General features: G+C 39.0%; 1 protein-coding gene across 5 annotated transcripts in view; it reads right to left on the minus strand.

Annotated features, from left to right (window-relative positions):
• LAMA4 (laminin subunit alpha 4) overlaps nt 1-27364 on the minus strand; it is a 144638-nt gene that overhangs the window by 98358 nt on the left and 18916 nt on the right. For all 5 annotated transcript variants that reach the window (XM_073022423.1, XM_038000999.2, XM_038000998.2 and 2 more), the window contains exon 3: nt 8195-8296. In XM_073022423.1, the coding sequence (XP_072878524.1) occupies nt 8195-8296 (102 nt within the window). The remainder of the gene's footprint in view (nt 1-8194; nt 8297-27364) is intronic.

Consider the following 27364-nt stretch of genomic DNA (forward strand, 5'->3'; position numbering starts at 1 on the left):
ATGCCATTGAAGAAACACCCTCCTATTTGAGCAGTAGCCTTAGTCACACAGATGCATACGAGCTTCAACAGAACAACTTTTTAAAAACAGTGGAGGAACCTTGGGAAAGCAAGATGGAATAGCAGTAGGCTGAACTCTGAGTTCCTTATTTTGGCCTTTATGCTTTATTTGAGGTTCAGAATAAAAGAATAGGAAGGCTCTGCTCTAAACATTTTACATGGATTAACTGACTTAATTCTCACAACAATCCTGAAGTAGGTTCCTATTTCCCCCACCACCCCACCCTCCGCCATTTTACGTCTGAAGAGATGGAGGCCCAGAGAGATTAAGTAAATTGCCCAAGGTCACATGTAGGTGTCAAAAGCGAGATTTGAATTCAGGAAATCTGGCTCCAGAAGTGAAATTGTTAGTTTCCATATTATACTGCTTCTCCAGTATTGCTGAAGAAAAGACTTAACAAACAGTTGTAAAATGAATGCATTAGAAAGCATCGGTGTTACTAACACTTTGAGCTTCAAGTGAAATGTAATATCAATACATTAGTCAAAGGGGAAGAATCTTAATAAGGGCAACTAGCTATCCCGGTTGAATGTTCTTCACGCATTTGATCAGCCATCAGGTATGAGCAACTTTTAGACCCTGATTAAAATTATGTCTGCAGAATAGAATTTAGGGGCTAGTTCAGACTGCTTAAGAGATCAATGAGAAACACTGAAAAATAAAGTGTGATATGCAGACAACAGGATGGTAACATATTTCCCTCACAGTTCATAATACTGTGTCTTGTGCTAAGTCAGCCTTCAGAAATATTTATTGGGGAAAAATGAAGGAAAAGGGAAAAAGGTGAATTAACGAATTTGTGTCTGGAGCAAATAAAGGAAATTAACAAGCACCCAAAGCTAATACAAAATTGTGGCAATCTCTCATCCCAGGAAAAACCAATGAGCCTTACCCAACTACCATGAATCTAAGCCATAAACGATCTGGCAGGACTGCTTATAGGCTGGGGTTAAATTTGTCTGAGTTCTTGTTGGACAGATGAAGCCCCACTGTACAGAAGAAAACAGGCCCATTGTAAGATGTTAGGCCATTCTTTGTGCCCAAAGTGACTATTATGCTGCAAAAATGAGCTAATTCCCAATTCTGTCCCCTTATGGCTTGAGAGATGCTTTAGATTCCTTGTCAGGGCTTTAATTCTGCCGTGGCAGCCATGGGAAGCAATGGCCCTCAAGAGCAAAGCCACCAAATTTCTCTTGCCCTCTAAATGCTCAGAATGCAAGTATGAACTTTCCTTATCTGCCTTCTTTCAAAAGGTTTATTATGAAATTCCCTAAAAGGCTTCAATGCACATTCTGGGAGATTGGCAGAGTGCTGGAGGCAGGGAGAAAAGGACCCTAGCTCTTCCACTTTCTAGCTGGTCAACTTTGAACAAGTCTCCTGATCTTCTTGGTTTTCTGTTCCCTTATCTGCACAGTGACGATTTAGACTAGATGACCTTTCAAGTTTCTTCCAGTTCTGATAATTTTTTACTTTGAGATTGCAAAATGTCTTCTGTTTTACCTTCAGTGCTCTGGCATTTAAAAAACAGAAAACAAAAATGACAACAATAAAAAAGTATGTTGTTGTGAGGTGATATGGTTTGGCTCTGGGTCCCCACTCAAATCTCATGTTGAACTGTAATCCCCAATGTTGGAGGTGGGGCCTGGTGTGAGGTGATTGGATCATCGGGGTGATTTTTAATGGTTTAGCACGATTCCCCTAGTGCTGCCTTGTGATAGAGTTCTCATGAGATCTGGTTGTTTGAAAGTGTGTAGCACCTCCCCCTTTGTGCACTCTCTCTCTCTTTCCCCTGCCCCCGTCGCAAGCCATGTGAAGATGTGCCTGCTTCCCCTTTGTCTTCCATTATGGATTGTAAGTTTCCTGAGACCTCCTCAGAAGCAGAAGCCTGTACAGCCCACAGAAAAGTGAGCCAATTAATCCTCTCTTCTTTATAAATTACCCAGTCTCAGGTATGTCTTTTTTTTTTTTTTTTTAATCCAAAGAGTAAAGCGAAAGCAAGTTTATTAGCAAAGTATAGAAATAAAGAATGGCTACTCCATAGGCACAGCAGTTAGGTATGACTTTATAGCAGTGTGAGAATGGATTAATACAGGAGGAAAAGTTTATTTTTTAATAAACTGACTCCACTTAAAAATGAAATTAGCACTCTGAACTTTTAACCAGTGGTTAAGAAAGTTATATCTAGATAATCGATTGCAGATAAGTGTTTGGAATGCCATTTGGACACCAGTCGTGTCTCCCCAACATGAGAAATTATGTCTCTCATCTACTTGGTCACAGGACCAGAATAATGTAAGAAGAAGGTTCAAAAGAATCCGGTTTGCCTTCTTCTGTTTGTCAGCATGCTTTATGCAAGACTAGATCCATGCATCTCAAAGTATGCCCAGGGAGGTCAAAACTGTTTCTAAATAATACTAAGATTTTTCTTATATTTTGCATTCTCATTTTCTCATATGTGTAAGGTGAAATTGTGTAGAGGTTACACAACACAAGATATCACACAGGCTGATGCAGAAGCAGATGGCAGAATCCATCTTCTTCTATTAAGCCAGACATTAAACATATTTTCAACTTGTAAAATATGTTTATGTTTGATAAAAAACATATTGTCTTAACATGCAATTGGTATATTATTGCTATTTTAAAATGAATGTATAAGGATTACAAATTTTTTCAGTTTAAATTTCAAATGTAGTAAATATTGGTAGATATAGTCCACATAAAAAAAAGCTCTCTGGTATCTTTAATATCCTTAACAGTGTAAAGGTTTATGATATTATAAGGTTTGCGAACTGCTCTCTGTGTTGATCAATACTTAACCAACTTCAATGTGCACGTGAATCCCCTGGAGATCTGGTGAAAATGCAGATTGTGAGTCAGGATGTTTGCATCCTGAGGCTCTGCATTTCTAACAAGTTCCCAAATATCATCAATGCAGCTGGTCTGGATTACACTCTGATAAGCAAAGGTCTAAATAAAAATACCTAATATTGGCAGCACTGTTTGCTAGTTACATACAGGGTTGGGCCTGAGCCTGAGTTTCTAGCATAAGACAGTATATCTTACTGCCATAAAGAAGTGACCCAAGTATCTCATAAATTACAAAATTAAAGATTTTTGCAGTTAGGGTAGCTTGTTATTTTAGTAATCTATTCATTCATTTAACAAACCTTAATTAAGCGGATATAATAGACAATGGGCTGTATCTGTTACTAAAATGAAGAAGACCTGGTTCCTGCCTTTGAGTAACTCACAGACTTGTGAAGGAAACAGAGAGGTCAACAAAGAATAATACAGTGTGTGAAGGGCTATGTCTGAGGTATGCAGAAAGTACATACCTGCTATGGGACAAAGATGAGGGAGAGACAGCTTTTAGCTCTTCCTGAGAAAGTTGGAGAAGGCTTAATGGAGGGGGTGACATTTGAACTAAGCCTTGAAGTTATCCTTCAAGAAATCTCAGGTAGAAAACAGGGAAACAAGTTCAGGCACAAGAGAGTGAAAGAACAAAGTATGTTTAGGTGGCAGTGTGCTATGTGTGACTGGAGGAGAAACTCCAGGAGGATTTTGGAAAGAGGGATGCCTTGATTGGGTTATGTTTTTGAAAGATGTCTCCATTGCTGTGTGGGAGAGAGAGTAGAGGAAGGAGAGTCTGGAGCAGGAGACAGACAATGAGTGGTTGGGAAGCCGTATCGGTGGTCAGGGAAGTTGTGGCTGTGAATCAAGGCAGTGGGAAGGGATAGATGACAGCAGGCTCTCTCCTAGTTTGAATTGGTAGGATATGATGTGAAATTGATAGCTGGGGAGAAAAAAAGGAGATCGGTGGAACACTCGGAGTGTCTGAGCATGGGGGACCAGCAGAGTAATGCTGTTACCAACTCAGGTGGGACTATATGGGGAGGACCAAGTTCAGGTTGGGAGAGAAATGATGAACAATGTATAGATAACCCATTACCTGCATTCAGTTTCTGTCTCATATATATATTTTAAATGGAGTCTTGCTCTGTTGCCCAGGCTACAATGCAGTGGTACGATCTTGGTTCACTGCAACCTCCACCTCCTGGGTTCAAGCAATTCTTGTGCTCAGCCTCCAAAGTAGCTGGGATTGCAGGAGCCCACCACCATGCCCAGTTAATTTTTGTATTTTTAGTAGAGACAGGGTTTCGACATGTTGGCCAGGATGGTCTCGAACTCCTGACCTCAGGTGATCCTCCTGCCTCAGCCTCCCAAAGTGCTGGGATTATAGGCTTGAGCCACCATGCCTGGCCAGTTTCTGTCATATTCTTATGTTGATGGGCACAGAGCAACAGGGGACTCCATTGAGCTGTCCAACCTTAGAATTCCTTGGACATGAAACTTTCTGACTTTGTTTCAGAACTTCAGTTATCATGGAACCAAACTGATGATGCTTTCCAAAATTTCAGGTTTTTCCAGGTTTGCAACAGATGGAAAAATTGTCAAAGTTTTTATGAAAGGATTATGCACTTGATCTAGATACCAATTTTATAGTTGCAAGAAAAACAGGAACAAGAAGCCTCTACAATCAGTTTATTCCTGTTCTTGGACACCTAATGAATATGCTGGTTTATTGATCACACATCCTTAGTCTTAACAGGGACTTATATGGTTGATTTCTGCCTTACACAGTAATAAAATAGAGTTCAAAAATCATGAAAATGCTAGTGTCTGCAGAAACTAAGATGTAATATCTTTGCTTTCCTGAATAGGGTTTTAATTAAGCTCTGAGACTAATAAGAAACAATTAGCCTTCAATATACTGGATTACTTCCCTTCTCATTGTGCTTAGGGTAGGTTGGAAGTTCATTTGGATGAATTAAATTAACAGACAAATTAATTCTTAATCAAAAGGAAAATGAGGAGCCCTGTGCCTGTGGTGAACTTCAGGTCAGGTTTGTCCCATTCTAGTTCTGGCTGTTGGGCTCCTGGCTTTTTCCTAATGACAAAGGACATTCTTTGACCCTCCTAATGACATCCTAATGACATTCTTTCTTTAGATGGTAACTAACCTTAGTTAGAGTTCCTTCTGGGTTCTATGTACTTAAGCCTCTAGGGCTGGGATGAAATATGGATTACCTGTGACCAGGCATTTCTGCCACCAGCCACCTATCTGCTTCCACTTGTTTCTTCCCCTCAATTCTTATCTTGTGCCTCCTTCTAGAACCTTCCTAGAGAGCCAGCCATATCCACCAGAGTTGCCTGCCTTTGGGGCCCCACCGAGCTGACTCAGCTGAGAATCCTGTCCAATGTGTTCCAGTTCTCGTAAGATGCAGAGTGGCTCATTGGAAAGACACTCAAAACATAGTCGATTTCTAAGCTGTTTTATTTTCACTTAGCCACTATTCTGTATTTGAAAGATCAGTGTTCCACTAGTAAAAAAAAAACTCTTTGCTTGCTTGACATGTGTAAAATGGTAGCATAATTTTGTCTACTCTATATTTTGTGGCTGAATGGCTTAGTTCAGCTTTACCAACAGCTTAGTTAAAATCAGTCTATAAATTTTAAGGTCAAATTGACCTTGGACATTGGAATTGAGGAAGAATTAGAAGCAGTTGAAGGTGGACAAGGTAGATCCAGAGGTCTTATATGCCTTCAAAAGAAAAGCAAAATAAGACAAGATGAGATAAAAGAAGGCCTTTTATTTTTGGTTGCTTACAGGAAATGAGAGAAATGAGGTAAGTCAGGCAACCTGCAAGAACTGATTGAAACACTGGTGATGACAGTGAGATACAACAAGCGCTCATGTTGGAGCCCTGGCTTCTCTGGCTATTTGAGAGCTTAGAATGAACAATAGGGCAGAAGCTGAAAAACCTGGGTCTTCTCCGTCAGTAAGCTGGAATAGGGGCACCAAAGGAAACAGAAATAAATGAGTTTGATTCCAGTGTGAACACCACAGACTTAACATATTTGCAACTAAGTAAAAATAAAAATTCTTTCGATATTCATGTGTAAGCATTTTCTGCTCCTTCACTTACATTTAATTAAATACAAATATATCTTTTTCTTTTGTTTATTTATTGTACAAATGGGATCCCATTATATTGCCCAGGCTGTTCTTGAACTCCTAAACTCAAGTGATCCTCCTGCTTGGCCTCCCAAAGTGCTGGGATTACAGGTGTGAGCCACCGTGCTTAGTCCCTATATCTTTTTTCTTTCTAAATTATATTTATAAAAATACATCTATATGTGTAGCTCTGGGGGATAGGAATGTGATTTTTACTTTGTACTTCAAGCCATTTATATTTAAAATAATCTATTTAACAGGGCAATTACACTAATGTATCTACATTTTTTGTTTTCTTACACTGAACATATATTACATTAATGAGGGAAAAAAGATATTTTTCTCTGGACAGGATGAGGTGGAGGAACCATCATTAAGATGAGTAAAATGGTTATTTCTTTCCGTATTAATTTTCTGTGTTGGAACAAAGTAACTGCAGGAAGGTTTCAATGAGTGTGCATGTAAATGTGTATACGCTAGCCCATCCCTAAACATTTATTAGAACCTGTTATGTCACAAGACGTTGGAGGGAATCACATGATGTTTGTCCCTCTCAGAAGCTCACCACTAGGTCAGAGATAAAGCCATGGTCATTCCCATTCTGACAATGTCATTGTAAAAAGAGTGGTTTAGTCATTGGTTTCAATAGGCACCAGCAGGAGGGACTTCTTCCCTCTTTAATTTATCTCCGTCTTTCATAATATTGACTACCTAACAGCAGCTGATGTGCCTGACAGTCTCCACTACTTTATATTTTGATAAATCAGATAACAAACAACCTTTAATTGGTCAAATTATCAGAGATGTACGTTATTAGTTCAAGTGTATCCATGGGTTTTTTTCCCCCCCAAATGTCACTGGGATTAAAATAACAGGAAACCGGAGCTGGAAGCATTAGAAAGGGGTAGACTTTGGCAGCTGCAGATGCCTACACTGCGACAGAGGACATCCTGGTTGTAATGCTTATTTAAGAAGATGGGGGAAGGCAGAACAAATATCAGGACTAAATAAACACTACAAAGAGATAGCAACATTAGTATTTTGTCACTTAATTCTCTGTCCCCAGAAAAATGGCAACTTCTAGGGTTAAGGATTAATAAAAACATTCACATTTGCATCTTAATGTGTGAATAAAATGTCACTTTCATGTACACACCTTAGAGGCCATTTATAATAAAAAATATCTAATAGGGACAATTATGCAAATGTTGAGTGCATTTAAATAAGTATTCTTACAGTTCATGCAAAAATACCCTTGTAGTTTTGGAAAGCCTCTTTTTTGCCAGATAGGAACTTGAAGAATTTTTCTGCTGTATCATACAGCTCACAAAGGAAAACATGCTATTTGAGCGTAAGTCCTTATAAATGCCCTCTACGACTTCCACTGAAGCCACTTCCAGTAAATATTTCAACACCCATTTTCACTTAAGTTGTCAGTCCATTCATTAAAAATGGGAAATATGTAGCAAGTACTTTTCTGCTGGAAGACTTCTCAATCTTCCGCACAAGGCTCTATCATGCTTCAATGAAGAACAGTCTATTGGAGAATTCATTTCAGTTAAGGAAAAAAATAAAGTCTCCTGGGGGCTTAAACACAGACTTGCAAAGACCACAAGGGCAAAGTTTTCATTTTCATCAGCTATTGGGTTCAAATTTAAATTTCTTTTTTAAAAACTAATTTTGATCTATAGACCTGGTTATTTTAGGTTCCGAAATAGGCGAGGCAACAACTGTTTCATTCTCCTGCTTTATGTGGAATGAAGCCAAACATATGGCAAATTATATGATTACAGAGGAATTTGGATGTATGGGTTCCTCCTCTGCGTATTATTTTCAATCCCACCACCATTGACCTACAGCAGGCAACCAGCTGGTGAGGGTGGTGGGACAGGAGCCTCCGGGTGCATGTGCACACTCATGCATGTGCCTTGGTGGCCCCTTAAAATCAGAAGTAGTTTATATGAGGTGTTTCACAGGAAAAGTTGAAGGGTGAACAAAAGCACTTGATTAGCAGTTTGCTCCTATGTAGCACAAACATCCAAAGAATATTTTATCTTCACCCAAGGTGCAAATGCCCAGTGAAGTATGTGAAGTGTTATAGGTGCCCCAACTTACCACACAGAATCCTGAGCCATCCAAACACTCGTTGGAATTGCCATTACAGTCGCAGGGCACACATTCCCCCGACAGGGTGTGAAAGAATCCAGCATTGCATTTCTGCAACAGACACACCAAATCATTTTGATTATTGAAAAGACTGATTTTGGTCAATATTTTCTGAGAAGAAATCAGAGACATTATTAAACAATCTAAATATTTCTAAAATGAATATACTAAATGATATATACAAAACATACTAAAATAAACTATTTATACTACCATTCAGTGATATATGATGTATATACAATCTTCTCTGTTACATAACTTTTTTTCTCTTCTTTTACTAGGAGAAGAGAAATGCCTTTAACACTGTCTTATCATTGCAAGGAAGAATAAGAAGGTTTTAGGTAACAGTAACGGAGAAAAAAATGCTAATGTTTTCTTCCAGTATAAACAGAACAAAACAAGACCACAATTAAGTATTAGTCAGGGTGAGGTCATGCTCCCTATAAATAAACACTTCTCGTTTCAGAAATCATTAGCTATAGTACAGCAACTTAGAGCTAAGTCTTTCATGAACTTCAGCTCTTAAAAACATCTGTTTCTTCAGATGCTAACATGTTAAAGGGAGGGATAAGGAAGTTAATGAGTTCTTACACTTGTCAAGTCCTGTGTGGGTGCTGTTCATATATGTATTTCATTTGTCTTCATAATGCTGCGAGGAACACATGACTTTCCCTCATCCTAGCAAAGAGCTCATGAGACTGAGAGGTGCTAAGTGGCTTTTGAGGATGTTAAACTATCCTGTCATGCACCAATTGACCTGCACAATCATAGCTGCCCTCTCCAGATGTCACTGGTGTGCCATTTGAGACACATTGTTGGTTTATGCGACTGGGCTGTGTATATGCATTTGATATTTCTTTGGAATGTCTCAGTGATGAAGGGCAGAAATGGCATCATGGGCCTGGAAATCCGCTCTCCGCCCATCAGACAAGTTTAAGTCTAAAGAATTCCAGACAGATAAGAATCTGCTTTGTTTCCACAGACTTACAGAGTCCGAGATTTCACATCACACACCCCCATTGACCCATTGTAGTTTGCACTTCCCTGGCGACCAGGAAATTTTCATTATATCTGGCTGAAGTCCCTCTGATTGCTATGCAAACCTATTTCCTCTTGCTTTTTACTCTGTAAAGAAAGAGTCACTAAACACCATTCATAGTATTAAAAAAAAAATCATCAGTTCACACTTTAAAACTAAAATTTAATAAACCCCATTTGGAGGAAGTTTAATAAAGAACAACAACATTTGTCTATGAAAAAAAGGCAAGGAAATGCCACGTTTCCAAGTTAGAGAAATAAGGCTAAGAGAAGATCAATTTATAATTTTATAATGGGGAGTTTGTGGTTGATGGTAAGCTTCTTAGTTTCCACTAGAAAATAAGAGAGGGAAAGGCACTAAGATTACAGTAGGAAGCATTTGATTTAGACCATTTAATTTCACATTCTTAGCCTTTGTCCCAAAGTAAAACATACATGTTTTCACTGTGATGCAGTACAGGGATTGGTATCTATATCTATATTGGTGTAGATATGAAGATAGATATAGATATCCATATATATGTGTCTCAGAGAAAAGATTCACAAAATAATAACGTACCTTAAACTTCTCTATTGTATTTAAAAGCATATCCTGGTCATGACCGTAAAATTGATCTGATGACCCATGAATGTGTTGCAGTTTTGCATTACTGCAGGGTTTTCTTTACAATAGTAGTGGATAAGAGTAGTGAGGGTCTTAATATTCATTATCTTAGTAGCCTCTTAAATGGTAGTTTCTGAGCTCTCTAAATGACCACATTACAGTCTTCTGGGGAGCTTCTGATTCAGTGAAACCAAAGGATCTGCATTTTAAAATATAATTGTGTTTCAGAATAACTTTAGATTTACAGAAAAATTGTGAAGGATCTGCATTTTTAAAAAGCTCCCCAAAGACTCTGATATTTGACCAGTTTTGGAAGCATCTCTCACAATGCCTTGTATACATTAATTGCTCAACGAACACTTGGTGATTTGAGTGGTTTGGACAAGGACAGCAAACTGGAGACATATATACTATTGGGAGCCCACAGAATATACTGATAATCCATCCACTGCTCTCTGCTAAGGCTGGATTTCATCTCAACTCTTTGTCAACAGTCCAGCAGCCACTGCCTAGATTGGACCGCACGCAAGATGAAATCTTTATGATGTGCCAAGTTTAGGAGGAGAGTTCACTGTGAGAGCCTGTCATTATCCACTTACCACTCCCCAATCTGAGATTATGACCTTGGGTGAAGGATAACTTGGCTCTGATCTCTTATAATGTGGGAGATGGGAAGCAAAGGGAGGCAGGAACAGGGCTGTGTTGAGTCATCTGACACCCCGCCGAGAGGGCGAGGAGGGCTGGCAGGGAAACCTGGCACACTACGTTCCTGCTGGGCCTTGTCCACCTGGAAGAATTATATTTTTCAATCATCTATCTGGAGGCCTTGGGCATGCCCTGCTAGAGCACATGTCCTGGGTAGCTTGGGTCTGATGTTGTGGAACTTTGGAGGACTCCCTGGAATGGAGTTGTTAAGTGGTTCAAGAGAAGTTTGAGTGTACTGAAGGGTGAGCTCTTTAAGATTGTTTCCTTTAGGTGGAAATATTTCATCATGGCTCCAGGGAGTCCTGTTACTTATTTGTTTTTACTGAATCTTTCTTTGAAATTTCAAAGGACCGGGCAAAATTGGCCTCTTTATAATATCAAAAGGCAGATATTTTCAAGTATGAAAGCAGAAGGATACATTTTTAGTTTTGCCCCTGGTTAATGTAATCGTTATCCTTAGTAATTCTAACACCTGTGCTATTTAGAGGCCTGTGAGAGCTGAATGGGCTCTCCACAAATTAGTGTCTATTTTCTTTTGGAAGATTCTCCACAGTTTGCTAAACAAAGATGGCGTTTGTGTATGTCTATGTATGAGAGAGTAAGACATGAAGCCTTCCAATCAATTTTTTATACCACACTGAATCCTCTTTTCCACATGAGAAGGCTGTCCTATACCAGACAACTGTGAAAACACAATCTTAGCACTCAGAGGAGCTGTACCTTCTGGGGTGCCATGGCCTATTAAAAAATTGATAGTAATAACAAGGATAATGATAATGATAATTATAATATAGTGACCATCAATGTCATACAACTCCAAGAGGTTCAGACTGATCCAAATCTTGTTCTTTCTTTGCTATAACTTGCTGCCCCTCATAAATAAATAATATATAAAGTTTATTTATTTAATTGAACATGAATATCTACCATGTTGAAGTCACGGTGCCAATTATGTTGCACAGTTCTCTCACTTGACCCCACAGTAGCCCTACAAGGTCAGTTCCCTTGTCTTTGTTTTACTGGTGAGGACTTTGTGACTTACAGGGATGTATTACTGAAGCTGGCTAATACAGGTAAGAAATGGTGGACCCAGGATTTAGATCCTTTGTTTTTCCCTCAAGTTTTGGCTTTTAACCATCTTGTATGCCATTAATACATTGAACCAAACCTTTCTTGTTGGATATTTAGGTTATTTCCAAATTTTTGCTGTTATTAACATTTCAAAGCAGGCTGAAATGGATAAAAAATGTAAAATGCCTCCTTTAAACCCCAGAAAAAAATCTGCTAATAGACACAATACTTAAAAATACGTAGTTATTAATATATGAAAACCATTGAGTGGGATATTTACTTTTAAAAATATTTATTTTAGCCAAATTGTCTCTTTGACCAATTACCTTTCACTAAGTCACTTGTAGATCTTTTACAGCTCTTCATTAAGAGACTCTTATTATCACAGCTTGCCTCCTGCTCTACCATTAAGACTGAATTAATCAATACCATTTACTTCTGCCTTTGAAAAATGAGTGAAAATTCCCATTTGCTTACTTTGTTATAATTAGTATGAGGTCTGGCTTGGAGTAAAATCATTGTATGTGTACTTGCCTAATTTTACATTTACAGAAATGAGTACTAGATGTAACTTTATGAGGAAATGAGTATGGTGTATCTACATGTGCCAACTACATTTAAAGGAACTGGGATGACAGGACATGTTCTTATCATTACAGAAGGAATTATTTCCAGAGGTTTATCATATGATCATAATATTATTTATTTCATAAGATATAATTATAATGAATTAAGATTGTTTAACAAAGTGGACAAAGCGAATGATCTTTATATGAGTGTCTGATTATTTTTGTCTTCATTTGAAGAGCCCCTTGAGAGTATTAGAGTCATAACAACAATACTGTTATTGGATATAACATTTTTAAAACTTTCTAAAAATATTTAAATCACTTCCTTTAGGCCGGTATGCATACTTTGGCTATGGCAAACTTTTAAGTCATTTGCAGTTATTAAATAAAGTGGGTACCAATCTAAGTAATAAAATTTTAGTTAAAACGTTTTCACAAAAATCTCACTGTTTCCCAAACGCTATCACAGAAGGGCTAATTAATTGCCTACGAGCCACTACTTTTGCATAAAAACAGAATCTCTGAGAACTTCAGAATTTCTGTTGAGAAGCCTGATTTACTAAACCACTTACATACTCGAATAGATCTTCTAGGGATCTAAGGTCCCTAACTACCCTTTTAAACAAACCAACAATGGCAAAAATTGAGGGGATTTAGGAAGAGCTTGAAGTTGTCATTTGAGAGTATGAGATAAATTCTGAGGTTTCTGAGTCCCAAAGAGGATCAGACCCAAGTCTCCAGCTCCAGCAAATGACAATGAATTAATTATAACAAAATTCCATCAGAAAGAACACACTCTACAGCCCCAGTGTCTATTCTCATAGGAGCTGACTGGAATAGCTATTCGCATTGTGTTTCCAACCAAAGATCTATGAACATATTACATATATTGATTCAACTCATCTTCCTTTCTGAATTAGACTTAGAATTTGATTCAACAACTTTTGCTTCAGTTCATTGAGGTTCAAAATAGAAAGCATAAAAACAAAAACAAAACCAAAATCCCTCTAAATTCATCCACTGGTGTCCAGAATCATTGCTACCATCCAAATTAGTCTTCTTCAAACTTAACGGCCCACATTACATTATCTTTCTGCTTGGGTTTTTGTATGTATTTAATGAATCCACTTTTCTCTTGTTTCCAGGAAACAATGATTTTTAGTTCTGGTTTAGTTATAGTGAGTTCCATGTTTTGTTTTACTAATTAATAAAAGTCAGCTTAAGATCGAATATTAGGCTCAGTTAGGAGCTAAAGCTGTGTGCCCTCACTGAAGAGTCTGTGGTTTCTGCACAATGCTGACTTCCATCTGCCTAAAACTTGGGCAGACTTCAGAATCACATAGTATTCAAGGATCTTCTTGTGGGGAACAACATGATTTAATCTATTCAAAAATTTCCAAAATATCCCACCCTTTGCTAAGGAGGAATGACTTCTGAGAATGTAAGAATTTATTAAATGAGTAGGTATTTCACAAGGCATTTTTTTCTGTGTCAGTAAAAATAAAATATGAAATATCTGAAATGGCAAGCAGTTCTGAATTTAAGCTTTTGCTAACTTTTGGCTCCATATGTTTTTCAGATAGGGCTTAACATGTCCTGATTTTTAGTATACAAACCTATAAAGTGCCAAAATGAGTTAAATGGATTATGTGTTGCAGTTACCAAGAAGTTGGCTTCTTGATTGATTTTGCTTGAATCTGAAGACAATTACTCACACATCCTCCCTTGGGTATCTCTGAGCTCTTGTTTGCGTAATTGAAATTCCCCACATTTTAATAGGCAAAGTTAATTTTTAGATTTTGACAGCGATTTCACCATAACTCAATTAGGAAAGTGGTTTCAACATTCTTTAGAGATGTATGCAGTTCAAAGGCTTTTTTTCTCAGGATGGCATAACAAAGCTAGGTCAAAAACCAAACACAGACTATGGTGTTGGTTTCCCCTACTTGGCCTAGAGAGTTACCTTTGTGCTTACTGCTTAGGCCCCGTGTCTGCCGTGCCTTGCCCAGCTTACAAAACACTCCAGCTTTCAACTTAATCATCAATAAAATAGAGACACTGACTCAGGGCCTGAGGAATTCCGAGGAGCACAGAGCCATCCTAACCACTCTTAAGCCAAGTCCTTTAATTTTGTAAGGAGTGGAGACAGGGTTATCACATGTTTACATCACATTTCTGTGGCTACTCCTCAGCACTCTTTACGGGCTTCATGGGTGGAAATCAGTGCTCCACTCACAGCTCTCAAATAACTGTCCCTGAACCCTGTTCATCAACTGTTTGTAGATACCAACAGCCTTGGCGTGTGTTGAAGTACTTGCTACGCTAGCTAATAAATAGCCCTCTTTATTTGTCTAATTAAAAGAATCAACCAAGAAAATCCACACCCCCTACAGCCATACAGGTTTTCTTTTAGAAATGTTGGATTTGAGGATGATTCTATTTATTAATGCTAATGAATATTTCTTTAATTTGCTTCTTGAAAATCATTTAAAGTAATCGTCAAGTCGCTTGTTTATAGTAGAGATTGTTGCTTATATAACATGACGAGGCTTCAGTGGTGTCTTTTTTCCTTTGGTTTTTCTAGAAATAAATCTCCTGCTAACATCTGGCTTTCTGCTCTGGGTTCATCTTACATCGCCTCCTGTAACTGGCTTGTTCTTTTCACTCCTCGCCTTCCAAGCTATGGTTACACAACATAGCCTCTGACGCTGCCAGATTTTTTTTTTTTAACATCTGAAAACTGACTCAGTTTTATTTAATTTACTGGGGCAAATGCCTTGGACACATTTCCAAGAAAGGAAGAGATGCGGAGCACAAGGGTTAGCAATAAGAATGAGTAGACAGAAATGACTTCAGAATTATAGGCATTTAGGGGATTTTGATTTGACTCCTTAGCCACTTAGAAGGAATCAATGTTGAGAGGTGACAGACGTCTCTGTCATCTTCATCTGGTTTTCATAAATCACAGCTAATAATTTACTGACGGACACGAAACACTGAGCTAAGTGCTCTTTATGGATGATCCAGTTTGATCATTACCGTTTAATGGCCTATAGTCTTGCAAATGTCTGCCTAAATTACTTTTTGTTATATAAGAAGTTTGGAGGATGAACTGCCTATAAATGACAACAGCTTCTCTTTAGTGTACTCAGGGAAGGCAGTTGGGGTGTTTCATCAGTGTTCATTGCTGGTAGACGAACCTGCTTCTGTCTTGAGGCCCTGTGGGGATTTCAGTGCTATCCTCACCCTGGATTTCTCAAGATGCAAGGCACAAGGTGAAAATGACTGGCAGGACATGTCTTTCCTTCCTTATGCTCTTCCTCACAGGTTTATGCATTACTGAAGAAATGCTATGGTGAATTAATAGGAAAAAAATGTATCCCAAACTTGTGTTGCACCCACTTACTCTCAGCAGCTAATCCTGCCTCTTTCAATGAAAACACAGAGGCCACTGGGTGTGAAATCTCATACTGTCTCTTTTTTCTAAATTCCCCTTTGTCTTGACTCATCCTTGTGTCTTCTGCCCATCTCAGAAGCAGTACTCTTTCCATTGTAGGAAAGAGGAGCCCTCTATCTGTGCTCTGGGATCCACGCATCTCTGGCCATCACACCCTGCCCCATCATCTGGCCTTCCTCTCAAGTACCACGCACCTTCACATCCACAGGGATGAGGGGAGGCAAAGAGAACACTTAGGTGCTGCATCCTGTGTTGGATGAGTCTTGACATCTTTGCCTGGGCTCAGATCCAAGAATATCCTCCCTCAACTCTGCCTCCCCTTTATTTCCTCCTTCTTGTCCAGCAGATCTTTAGTGAGAGCTTAATCGCACTGGCTCTGCTTCCTTCATGCTATGCTGATCCATGCCTCCATCCATTGTCTGGCTCTGCTTCCACTGCACACTGAAACTGCCCTCACAAAGATGGCCAGTGATGTCTTTGTGGCTTTGCTTTTCCAATTTTACTTGTCCTCATTCCAGTACTTAACATTGTTGATGGCCAGGTGTGGTGCTTTATGCCTGTAATCCCATCTCTTTGGGAGGCCGAGGCAGGTAGATCACTTGAGATCAGGAGTTCGAGACTAGCCTGGCCAACATAGTGAGACCTCATCTCTATTAAAAATATAAAAATTAACCAGGTGTGGTGGTGTGCACCTGTAATCCCAGCTACCTGGGAGGCTGAGGCTGGGGAATCACTTGAACACGGGAGGTGGAGGTTGCAGTGAGCCAAGATTATGCCATTGTACTCCAGCCTGGGCAACAGAGCAAGACTGTCTCAAAAAAAAAAAAAAAAAAAAACAAACTGTTGAAATTTCTTCCCTCCTTGAAGTTCTCTCTTCTCCTGGTTTCTAGGACAACTCTTTCTTCTGGCTTTTCTTCTGCCTACCTTTCTTTCTCAGTTTTTTTAATTTAATTTTTTTTGGCAGGGGGCAGGGGAAGGGGCAGAGGCAGGCAGTTCATCTTCTGCTGCTACTACATTGCTAATGTTCTCCAGGGTAACCTTCTTAGCCCTCTTTTCTATCTATACACTTTTAAGTATGGATGAAATTTGTGGATGATGTTAATCCCTCCCACAATTTTATACTCCAGCTATATTTTGGTAATTCCTAAATCTTTCTACACATCCCTGATCTTACTCTTTCATGCCACTCCCTTGTTTCTAAGTGCTTGTTAGATAAGTTCATCTCCAGTTTTATAGGCACCTGAAGTTGAGTGTGTCCTACACTGACTTTATCATAGCCTCTCCCAAATCTCTTTTTCTCCTTACATTATGTCTCAGTTAATGATAAAGACTATAGAACATAAAAAGAAAAGGTAATGGATTAACACTTTTAAATTACATTAATGTATTTTGCATTAATGTAAGTTTTGGAAATACTTCCAGAAGAGGGAAATACTTCCAGAAATACTTCCTCAAGGATCAGAGGATGGTTTGCACATAGAATGACACAATGTAAGCGCTCAAGTTCTCTTACCTTTCAGAGTCACTGTGCTATTATTGTTTATTTCAAATCTGAGGCTTAAATGTAGATATACGAAGTACCACAGAGATTAGAGTCTCAAGTGAGAGTGACCTTACACAGTTCTGAACTGTTGTAAACTTACTCTCTAAACTGATACCCCTACCTGTGTTGGAGTGGACTGTAGAACTAGGAGTCCTCCAAATTAATTTCTGGATAGAATGCAATGTTTACTAAAGGTTAAGAAATTGGAATGTGTTAATTTGAAGCTTACATATTTGTTATATTATCAAAACTCAACAGTAACCACAGCAACTGCTTAGATCTTAGACAACAAAAGAGTTCTCAGGGAGGATAATTTTGTCATTGACATTGTTTAGAATTGCTGGCACATGGTGATAATAAAAAGCAGACTGAGTTTTAGTAAGTTTTATTGTTGTTTTTAAATTCTCTACACATAATGCATGCCCTTGCGTCCTCCTGGGTTAGGCTGTTCCTACCTCCTGCCTCCCTTTGTAGGCTGCTGCCTTATAGATTTTATATTCTGCCTCTGAAATACTACCAGGGAGATTCTTCCTCCTTGTTCCCAATACCACCGTTTAGTTCAGGATCTTGGTGCTTCTCTCTCTTGGATGATTATAATTCCCTCCACTCTACTCTCTCCATCACCAGAAGTTCTTCCTTCCAGTTCATTCTTCATTACCAGAATTAATTAAAAACCTTTATCATACTACTTTTCTACTTTGAACCTCTCAGTGGCTCTTCCTTCATTACCTACATGAATACGTAAAATTCCTTAGCATGACATACAAGGATCCAACCTTAAACTATTTCTTTAGGGTCAACCTTGGCTCCCTTTGCTCTAATGAAACCACACACCCCACTACCCTCATCAATACCATGCTCTTGCCCGCCTTACCTTTGCATATACTATTACATATGCTACAGAGGCCTGGGATGTCTTTCGCTACTTCATCTCACCTGGGAACTCTTTCCCTAGACTTTCAGACTCAGTCACTCACGTGGCACCTCGCATAGACCTCATCAGAGCATACAGAACATGACATTCATGCTCTTGCCTCCCTGAAATCACTGTGAGCTCCTTGAGAACAGGGATAGTGTCTTACTCATTTTTGTGTCCTCATCACCTATTGTAGTCATTCACAAATAGCAAATCAATGCCGAAAATATGTTAGCAGAAAAATGGGTTTGAATTGGTAAAGAATGAGGCAAGTGAGGGCAAATTGTGTCAACACTTTGGAGGGCAATTTGGCAGATTTCACAAGTGAAGACTAACTACAAATGAATCTTTTAAATACAATATTGAGGAAAAAGCCAGTTGCAGAGGAGAAATAGCATGATGTTTATATTGTATTTTAATGCAAAATAATACCATTGTGTAGGGATACACATATATAAAGAAAAGTATGAGAAAGAAATAGGAATCTGAGAAATCACGTCAGTTAAGGGTAAAGGAGTGGGGATGAGACTGAGAAGGAGTCTCAGGGCTTTGACTATTTTATGTATTTATTTTTATTTATTTATATTGAGATGGAGTCTTGCTCTGTCACCCAGGCTGGAGTGCAGTGGTGTGATCTCCGCTTACTGCAACCTCAGTCTCCTGAGTTCAAGCAATTGTCTGCCTCAGCCTCCCGAGTAGCTGGGATTACAGGCACCTGCCACCACGCCACACTAATTTTTGTATTTTTAGTAGAGACAGGGTTTTGCCATCTTGGCCAGGCTGGTCTTGAACTCCTGACCTCGTGATCCACCGACCTCGGCCTCCCAAAGTGCTGGGATTACAGGGGTGAGCCACCGTACCCCGCCTGACTATGTTATTTCTTAAAATCCATGGAGGGCATACACGTTCTCATGAAAGAATGAAGGAAAGAGGAAAAGGAACAAATGAGGGGAAAAAAAAGAAAAGAAAGGAAAACAAAAGATCCTATTTACATTGTCTGGATATAGGATTTCCATGTCTATATGTGGTGAGATCTCTAAAACATCATCTCTAGCAAGTGACTAATGTGGTCTTGACAATAGATTCAGACGCTTTGTGTATAATTTCCCCAACTTCCTGGTTATTCACTTTATGTATCATTATTATTAACACAGTTAAAAAATAAGCAAAATAACATTCCTTACTTAATTTGTCCTTCCTTTGTTTTTCACGTTACAGCTAGCAGCTGCCTCACCCCATGTGGCACATTTCACGCATATCTGTCTTAGTTAAAGCATACATCAGCCTTTAGTTTCTTCTATAATATTTGAGTGGCTACTCAATTTGATTTCCACTAATTATTTTATTCTAGCAGTAAAGCTACATGTCTCAGGCTACCTGTGCAACTCAAAGGACTTTTAGGGTGCTTATTTATTCTAGTTGGGCGTTACTAAGTTAAGGCAGAGGTAAAAGATTCTCAAAATAGTGCACAATACTCCCATTTTCTAGTTGACTGAGAAATTACAATATTAAAATTTAAGTAAGAGGGTTTACAGGCCAGTTTTCTGTCCTAAGAAAGGATCTATGACCCAAACTCAGAGAGTCTTGCTTTCTTAGGGATCAAGAGAGCTAATAATGGGAGCCCTAACCATCTGTGGCCTTAGATTGGCAGAACATGACAAGAGGAACCCGTAAGCTCAGGCCAAAGGTTGCCTGTCCAGCTGGCCTGGAGTTGAAATGGGGGAACCAGGAGGAGACTGTGCAATAATTCAAATGAAGCTGAACTACAGAATTTAGATTATGTTCTTATAGTTTGCTAAAATTTTTTTTGTATAATCTCTTCCTTTATGTGAAGGTAAAATAATTTGTCAATTAAAGCAGACGGTAGTAGATGCTTTTGGGAAGGGTTCCTCTAGACAAAAGGAAATGGAAAAAGCCATGAATTATAGGAGGGGGCTTTCACTGATGTAGTCAGGTCCAGCAGGAATAATCAAAATTCACCTTAGAGAGTTTACATGAAGGGAAAGAAGAGAATTAAGAGTTTACTGAGTTGTGGACAGGTTAAGGGAGCAAGGAATGGAGAGGCCATAGAAGCTAGAAACAGTAAAATTGGTAAAGATCTGCTCCCTCTAGGGCCCAAGGGGATAAAGAAAGCAAGAAAGCCTGTTACACAAAGTCAGGGAAAGCTGGAACTGTGGAGGAGGGGAGCTTGCCGGCAGGAGCTGCCACCTTGGGGGTCATGGCATCTGCCTGAACAGCAGTGCTGAGGCAGAGAGGAAGTGGAGCAGAATGGCCCCAACTTTCCCTTCTCCTATTACTTTCCCCGAAATGCAAGGGAGCCTGTGTGCTGTAGCCTTTGGGCATCAGTCTCTTGAGGCAGGGGCGGATCCTGGATCTGGGGGGACAGGTGAAGAGTCACCAGCATACCCTCGTTCTCAGGGTGCTCAAGCAGTGGTAGGAAAGACCAGTGGGCTCTTGATCCGGGGACTATTCAGTGGTCCAGCAGATGTGCAAAGTGACATCTGATTCACTTTCTTTCTCAGACAGTCCAAGGTCAAGGACTCTTTCAAATAATCAAGTTGCCTTTATCAAATTTCAAAGGCTCATTGAAAAATGTTAATTGACCAATTAGGATGGTTTTAAACCCTAAAACAAAAGCACAGTCAGCTTTTGTTAGAAAATCATTAAATAAGGCCGGGCGCGGTGGCTCAAGCCTGTAATCCCAGCACTTTGGGAGGCCGAGACGGGCGGATCACGAGGTCAGCACATCGAGACTATCGTGGCTAACACGGTGAAACCCCGTCTCTACTAAAAAACACAAAAAAACTAGCCGGGCGAGGTGGCGGGCTCCTGTAGTCCCAGCTACTCGGGAGGCTGAGGCAGGAGAATGGCGTAAACCCGGGAGGCGGAGCTTGCAGTGAGCTGAGATCCGGCCACTGCAATCCAGCCTGAGTGACAGAGCGAGACTCCGTCTCAAAAAAAAAAAAAAAAAAAAAAAAGAAAATCATTAATATGACACCAGAAATTCCTGTGGCTCATAGGCTGAGCTAGAAATAGGCCAAGAGCTTAGGATTACTTATATTCAGCTTCTGTCAATCATATCTTCCTCATGGCCCCATTTCTCACTTTCTTTGTTGGTGGAGAGCAGCCCATCTCCCTTGCTTTCCCCTCCTCCTCTTTAAATAACCCTAATCCTCCTCAGCCTTCTTCAGGCACAAGTCTCTGAAAACTGCCAAAACCATACCAACACCCATTATCTCCTCCAACATCCTGAACTCAACTTTCCATTTCAAAAAGTTGAGTTCAACTCTTTGAAGTCATCTCTTGCAAGATAATTTTCTTTGTTGAAATGGAAAGATCTTTTCAGCTGTAATTATTCTAAACATTCATTTAGTGGTGACAACAAAATTTCGCATGGTCTCTTTGGGGGCCACAGGTAGGAAATGGCGTGGACATAAGTGTTTCTTACAAAACATATTTCTGGAATAGCTAGTAGAAGACTGAAAAGAGCTAACAAATGGAATTCTATCCATCTGGGGATTGAAATTGCACTATCTAAAGAAAGATGGATTGCACTCCACATATCATAATTCCCCTATCATAATTTATAACAACTTGAGCAAAATGACATTTTCCCCTGTTCAGTTGATGGAGCATATTTTCAGAGAATCAAAATAGATAAGGGTTTGTATATAAAGGTGGGATCCATGTCAACTAGTCAATTTTGATAGGTTTCTCAATACAACTGTAGTGAATTAAATGTTAAATGAAAGAATCAAGAGCAGTTCATAGGTTGGGAACAAATTTCTTTTAAATTTTTTGTCCTTTTTTTTCTGATGCTTCTAATAACTCTGTAACTACTTCTATTTCCCCAGGAACATGCACACTTAAGTATTACTTCTTTAGTATTTACATCCAGAATGGCTAGGATGTGATAAATCTACTTTTGGCTGTTTTAAGAAATGTCCATATGTATCTGTGTTCAGTCCCCATTTGTTCACCATGCACCTGGCAGCTGTGCAGTAAACGCTTGTTGAGTGAATGAATGAATTTCTCCTGCAAATATGCTCACATTAAAGATAGCCCAGCCTCCAGACCTAACTGATTGATCTGCCATGGGCATGACATGACACACTGCAATCTATTCCTTGCGGTGGATGTAATTTCCTATAGTTATGTCCTTTGGAGACAGCCTGAGGCAGCAGAAAGCCTGAGATCATCAGTATTTCAGTTCCAGCTCTACCTGGGTGACCTTGCCCAGATTATTTAACTCTAGGCTTTGTTTTCCCTTTCTGAAAAAATGGGGCTGCCCACCTTATTACCTTCTAGAATGGTTGTGAGGATCAACTAATATTTAATGCATTTAATGTCCAACATAAAGGCATAGAAAGTGTTCAATAACTGTTAGTTTCTTCTCTTCTTTTTGGACTTGTCTGTACCAGGGTTATTTGTTTTAAGCGGTTCTCCTGAGTGAGCTGCAATTCTTTTCTTCTTTAGGGCACACAGTTTAGCAATGTTTAAGTTAATGGTTCCTTGTCTTTCTTTCCTGGAAGACTTAACTCCCTGAGCACAGAAACTGGATTCGCCTGATTTGTTGCTGAATCCTCAGTGCCTTCATAGAGCAGATGCTTAATCAATATGTATTGAATGTGTCTTGGCATTACAGAAACACAGAATGCCAGAGCTGGGAAGGACTGCATCTAACTCCTAATTTTAAATTTGGGAAAACTGAGGCCTAGCGAAGTAAGGAACTTACTGAAAGCTGTTTACATAGAGCAAGGTGATGCACCATTAGTGCTCTACTCACTCAACCACACTTCTTGACGAGGATGATGATGAAGAAAATGATGCTGGAAAATTGTGGTGTTATTGCTGAAGCTCACACCTCTTCTGGGGCTGCAAACAAACTTATGCTGTCCATCTCTGCCTTTCCCTGGGATATCTGAGATAAAAGTCAACTCTGTTCAAGTTTATCAGATTTATCAAGAGTCTCATAGAAGATATCCCATTAGTATGTCTCCCTTTTTTCTCAGGAAAGTGCCATTGTCATCAAAAGGTCTCAATACCACTCCCCAGAGTTCTTGGAGGGGAGAATGAAGGAGGTAGATGGGGCAAGGTGGAGTGACCTCTCTTAAGCAAATTCAGGTTTGCTCCACGAGTGTGTGTGGCTGAGTCCAGATGGACAGTCCAGACTATCAGATAGTCCTCAGAGACTGCTCATCAGCCCTCTCTTATTACTTGGTTTGACATATGACAATTATTCTTAATTTAAATATAATAATTTATAACTGATGTTTTAGTTTTTAACAGTTCTTATATAGTGTAGATAGAAATAGGCCATGAAGCAAATAATGTAGATCCCTCATTAGCAAAGTCAACTCCTGATAGAAGCCAGTGGTATCCAGCTGTATCCCTGACACCTCCTTTGTTCCATTTGAGGGATCTAACAGTGGGCCCTGGAAAAGGATGCCTCTTTGTGTAATATACACCAGCCTGTGTGCAGGTGTTTCCCTTATGAATCAGAGGCAGATGTCTGCTCAGGCAGAATATGTGGCAGCTTGACATATGTCTGGCCCCACCTAACAGGAAAACTGCGGCCCATAAATTGTACTAATAAAATACCATCACTGCAATTTTGACTGAGCCATGAAACCAACACCTTCATCCTTCAACACTAAGGAAGGCTATATCCCACAGAGGGTTTGTAACTGGTTCCGAACTTAGGATTGTGTGTTGAACTCCCACTCTGTCATGTGTTTTATGAGTCAAATTTTATGAGACAAATGATAATGAGATTCTACCCCAAGTGCTCTTCTTTGTAAAATGTGAGCAGTAGAACCCATCTAGCAAATATTTTACATCTCTACTATGTGTCAAACACCTTAAAAGGCTCAGAAGAATGGATTTTTAGGCTAAAATCCAAGTATTTCAGAGTGGCAGTCTGCTCAGGGACACTGGTAACAAGGTCATTTTCAAATAGTTCATTAATAAACAAATACACCAAGCACTAACTGCTTACAGAAAGCAAGGCAGACGAATTACCATCCTGAACACTCAGCTCCTTAATTTGGGGAGCTTATTTAAAAACAGACTTTTGCAACAAGTGGTAAATACATACGAATACAATTTTAACTATAATATCATGAACCATTCATAAGCTACTTCTATTTTTTTTAAAGCGTGAATGGTATTCAGAATTGCTACAGAATTTCCATCCTTTTCATGTTATTTAAGGGTATTTTGTATGATTTCTTGCCCTAATTTCTCTCCCCTAAGATTTCATTTTTAGATTTTTGTGAAATAGTATTTAATGTAAATATGTATTTTGTTTAACTTTTCATTTATAAATGGCATAGTGTATACATTTCTTTTGAGTAAAAATTTTGGAGGATAGTTTCAGAATTGCTTTACAATATACCATCATTTTGTAGCTTTGAAATTTTGCCCCCATATAACTGTTGTGATCGAGATAGCTATTCTGTTACAGCACGTTTCTAAAAGTGAAGGTAAAGAACACAAACTAAAGTGAAAACAAAATGACTGCAAAGGGAATGGCAATGTCTGGGGTGCAACAAATCTAGTCTTCACACTGCCATTTTAATGACAATAAAATAATACACATTTATGAAAGGAAATGAATGGGGAAGGCTGAGAGTGTTTGATTTAAGGCAATTGTGTTATCTGTCATTTGAGGAAAAAAATTGTGCTGATGTTAAAACAATACTTTCATTACAGATGTTTCCAGACCCCTTCCCTGATCCAAGGAAACAAAATACCATTCAGCAACAAGCCCAGATTTAGAGATGGGGCTTGTTCCAATATAAACATTTCTTAGCTAGACCTTCTCCATGAAAGTGCATAGTCAATTTTTCCATATACAGTGGGAAAGACAAAGCTTTTAGCTTAAAAGGCATTCTTGCTCGCAGCACGGAGCTCCTGGAATGAGCAGCCAGGGACACCGTGGTTGACTATTGATGTCACGCTGAATGCTATCTCGACTTGTTCTTCAGAATTACACAACAGAATTGTATCAGAGCATACACATACCATGAGCAGAAAAGTAGGCACTGTTTTGGCTTTCAGTATTTGGTACGGTCCTTTATTCATTTTATCTCTGCTTCAGGTACCACTGGCTATCCAGGGCCCAGCCCAGGGGCTGGCACAAAATGGGTTTTCAACAAATAATTGTGGAATGCATAAACAATTTTTTTGAGCACCGATTTTAAAAGGAACTTACACAGGCAATTTGGGGAATCAGAAGATAAATCATGGACCCTCCTGGCCTTTAGGTGTTCAATGGGGGAAATTTAAGTAGTATCTGTAACTTACTAGAATATTTGGAAGAAAGTGCTAAGAATTGCAGTATCATGAGAGGTACAAAGAAATGCTGAGTAAGCTAAGAGGAGCAAGAGATTACTTTTAACATGGGGAAGAGCAGTAATCAAAAATGGTTCTTTGGTAGATGTGGGGTGTGGAGGACTTTCTGAAAGGAGGAAAACTGAGGCTGAAAGTATAGGGGGTTTTAGTTTACTCCTCATAAGGTAGAGAGGTTAAACTTATATTCTGTCTGTTGTTTCATTGCTTCAAGCAGGCATCTTTCACTCCTGGTAATCTCTCTCAATAAAAACACCAATGAATTTACTTTTTTCTACTTGCTGGGAATTTCTTTGGAATGATTAGTTTAATATCAGCAATTAAATTCTGTGACATCTTCAGCAACCTTCTGGCTTACAGTATACTCACATGGACACACCACTCTCTCTCCACAGATTGTAGATAATATTGGAGGCTTGCCCTAGTTCCTGAACTAAGTGTTAGGCACATCTGGAAGCCTCGTTAATTCTTTGTGGCCACCAGGATCCCATGAGTCACTCTTATGTGGCTTGAAAGTTAGGAATCTTGGAAGCAGTAATAATTTTCAAGTTATAACTTATACATAGGGAGAATGTCATTCAACTATAAAAACAAATATATTTTGTTTTATTTTTCATTCTGCTGTTTGATGCATTTTACCCAAAGTGAGCTAAGCAAGATAACAAGAGGAACACTTGGTTTTGTGGCTCTCTGAGTAACTGCAAGACTGCTTTAATGAACTTAGAACCTATCAAGAATGAAAACAAGAACTTGGTGCACCTGGTTTTCAGTACTCCACTGTCATAAACCTAGTCACTGAGTAGCTGAGATACAGCAAATAAAGTATTCTCATAAAGTTTTGACATTTTAGTATATTTTTTCTTTTTTGAAATTTGTTAATTTCTAGATGATTTGAACTAACTCAAAGGAAATTCATGCTGATTCATGACTTTGAGGAGAAAGTGCATTTCTAGATAAACATGAGCTTGTGTTAGCAGATTAAAAAAACAAGAGATTATAATCAAAAGAAAACCAAACTAGTTTAGATAATCTCAGATGAAGATCTAATGTCATAAATAAAAGACAGATCCCACACGTAGCTTTCAACATACCTGAATGGAAGAGAAGACAAAAAAAAAAAAAGTACTAATAAAAAAAAAAAACAGAATGCTTATTTCCGCTGAATACTTTGATATACTACAGTCCAAAAACACAGGGCACGGCAAAAATGTGCTTCATCTTCCAAAGTAACCACAAATACTGTTTGAGACTGGGAAGAGCCCAGCCCTTTAATAAAAACCTAGAGGTTTTGAGCACCTTACAAAGATCTTTGGATATCCAAATATCTTTGGATAATACGCATAAAGATGATTACTCTGACCTTACACAGACATCAGCTTCATCTTAAATACAGTGTTATTCTCACCATACTGAGGATCCTCCTGACATCAAGGACTAGGGTGAGAATGAGGCATGACAGTGTCCGTCATTTTGAAAATGGGCCATGGAATGGGCAGGGTTAGAACTCTCCTGCCTCCCCAAAACCTTTTTATTTTGCAGACCACGTGGGGCTGCTCCAAACTCCTGAAATACCCCTTTTCCCTTGTCCTCTATTAGGTTCAGGGCACATCTCAGCAGATGCTGTTCACAGCAAAGTCCCTGGATTATACCATAAAGTTCTATAGTTCTGTTGGGAATTGGCAGATTTTCTTGAGAAAGAGGTATTATATATTTTTTTGCTGTTAGAAAACTAAGGTGATTTGGCCTGTGACATTAACAGTAGAAAAATTCTACATATAAAAATGGAGCTGCTGAAACTCAGAATTGTTATAAAGCAGGTTGAGAAGGTCATGGAGGGGTACAAGTGCCAGAGTGGACCACTTC

The sequence above is a fragment of the Chlorocebus sabaeus genome, chromosome 13, assembly GCF_047675955.1.
Source record: "Chlorocebus sabaeus isolate Y175 chromosome 13, mChlSab1.0.hap1, whole genome shotgun sequence".
Classification (NCBI taxonomy): Eukaryota; Metazoa; Chordata; class Mammalia; order Primates; family Cercopithecidae; genus Chlorocebus; species Chlorocebus sabaeus.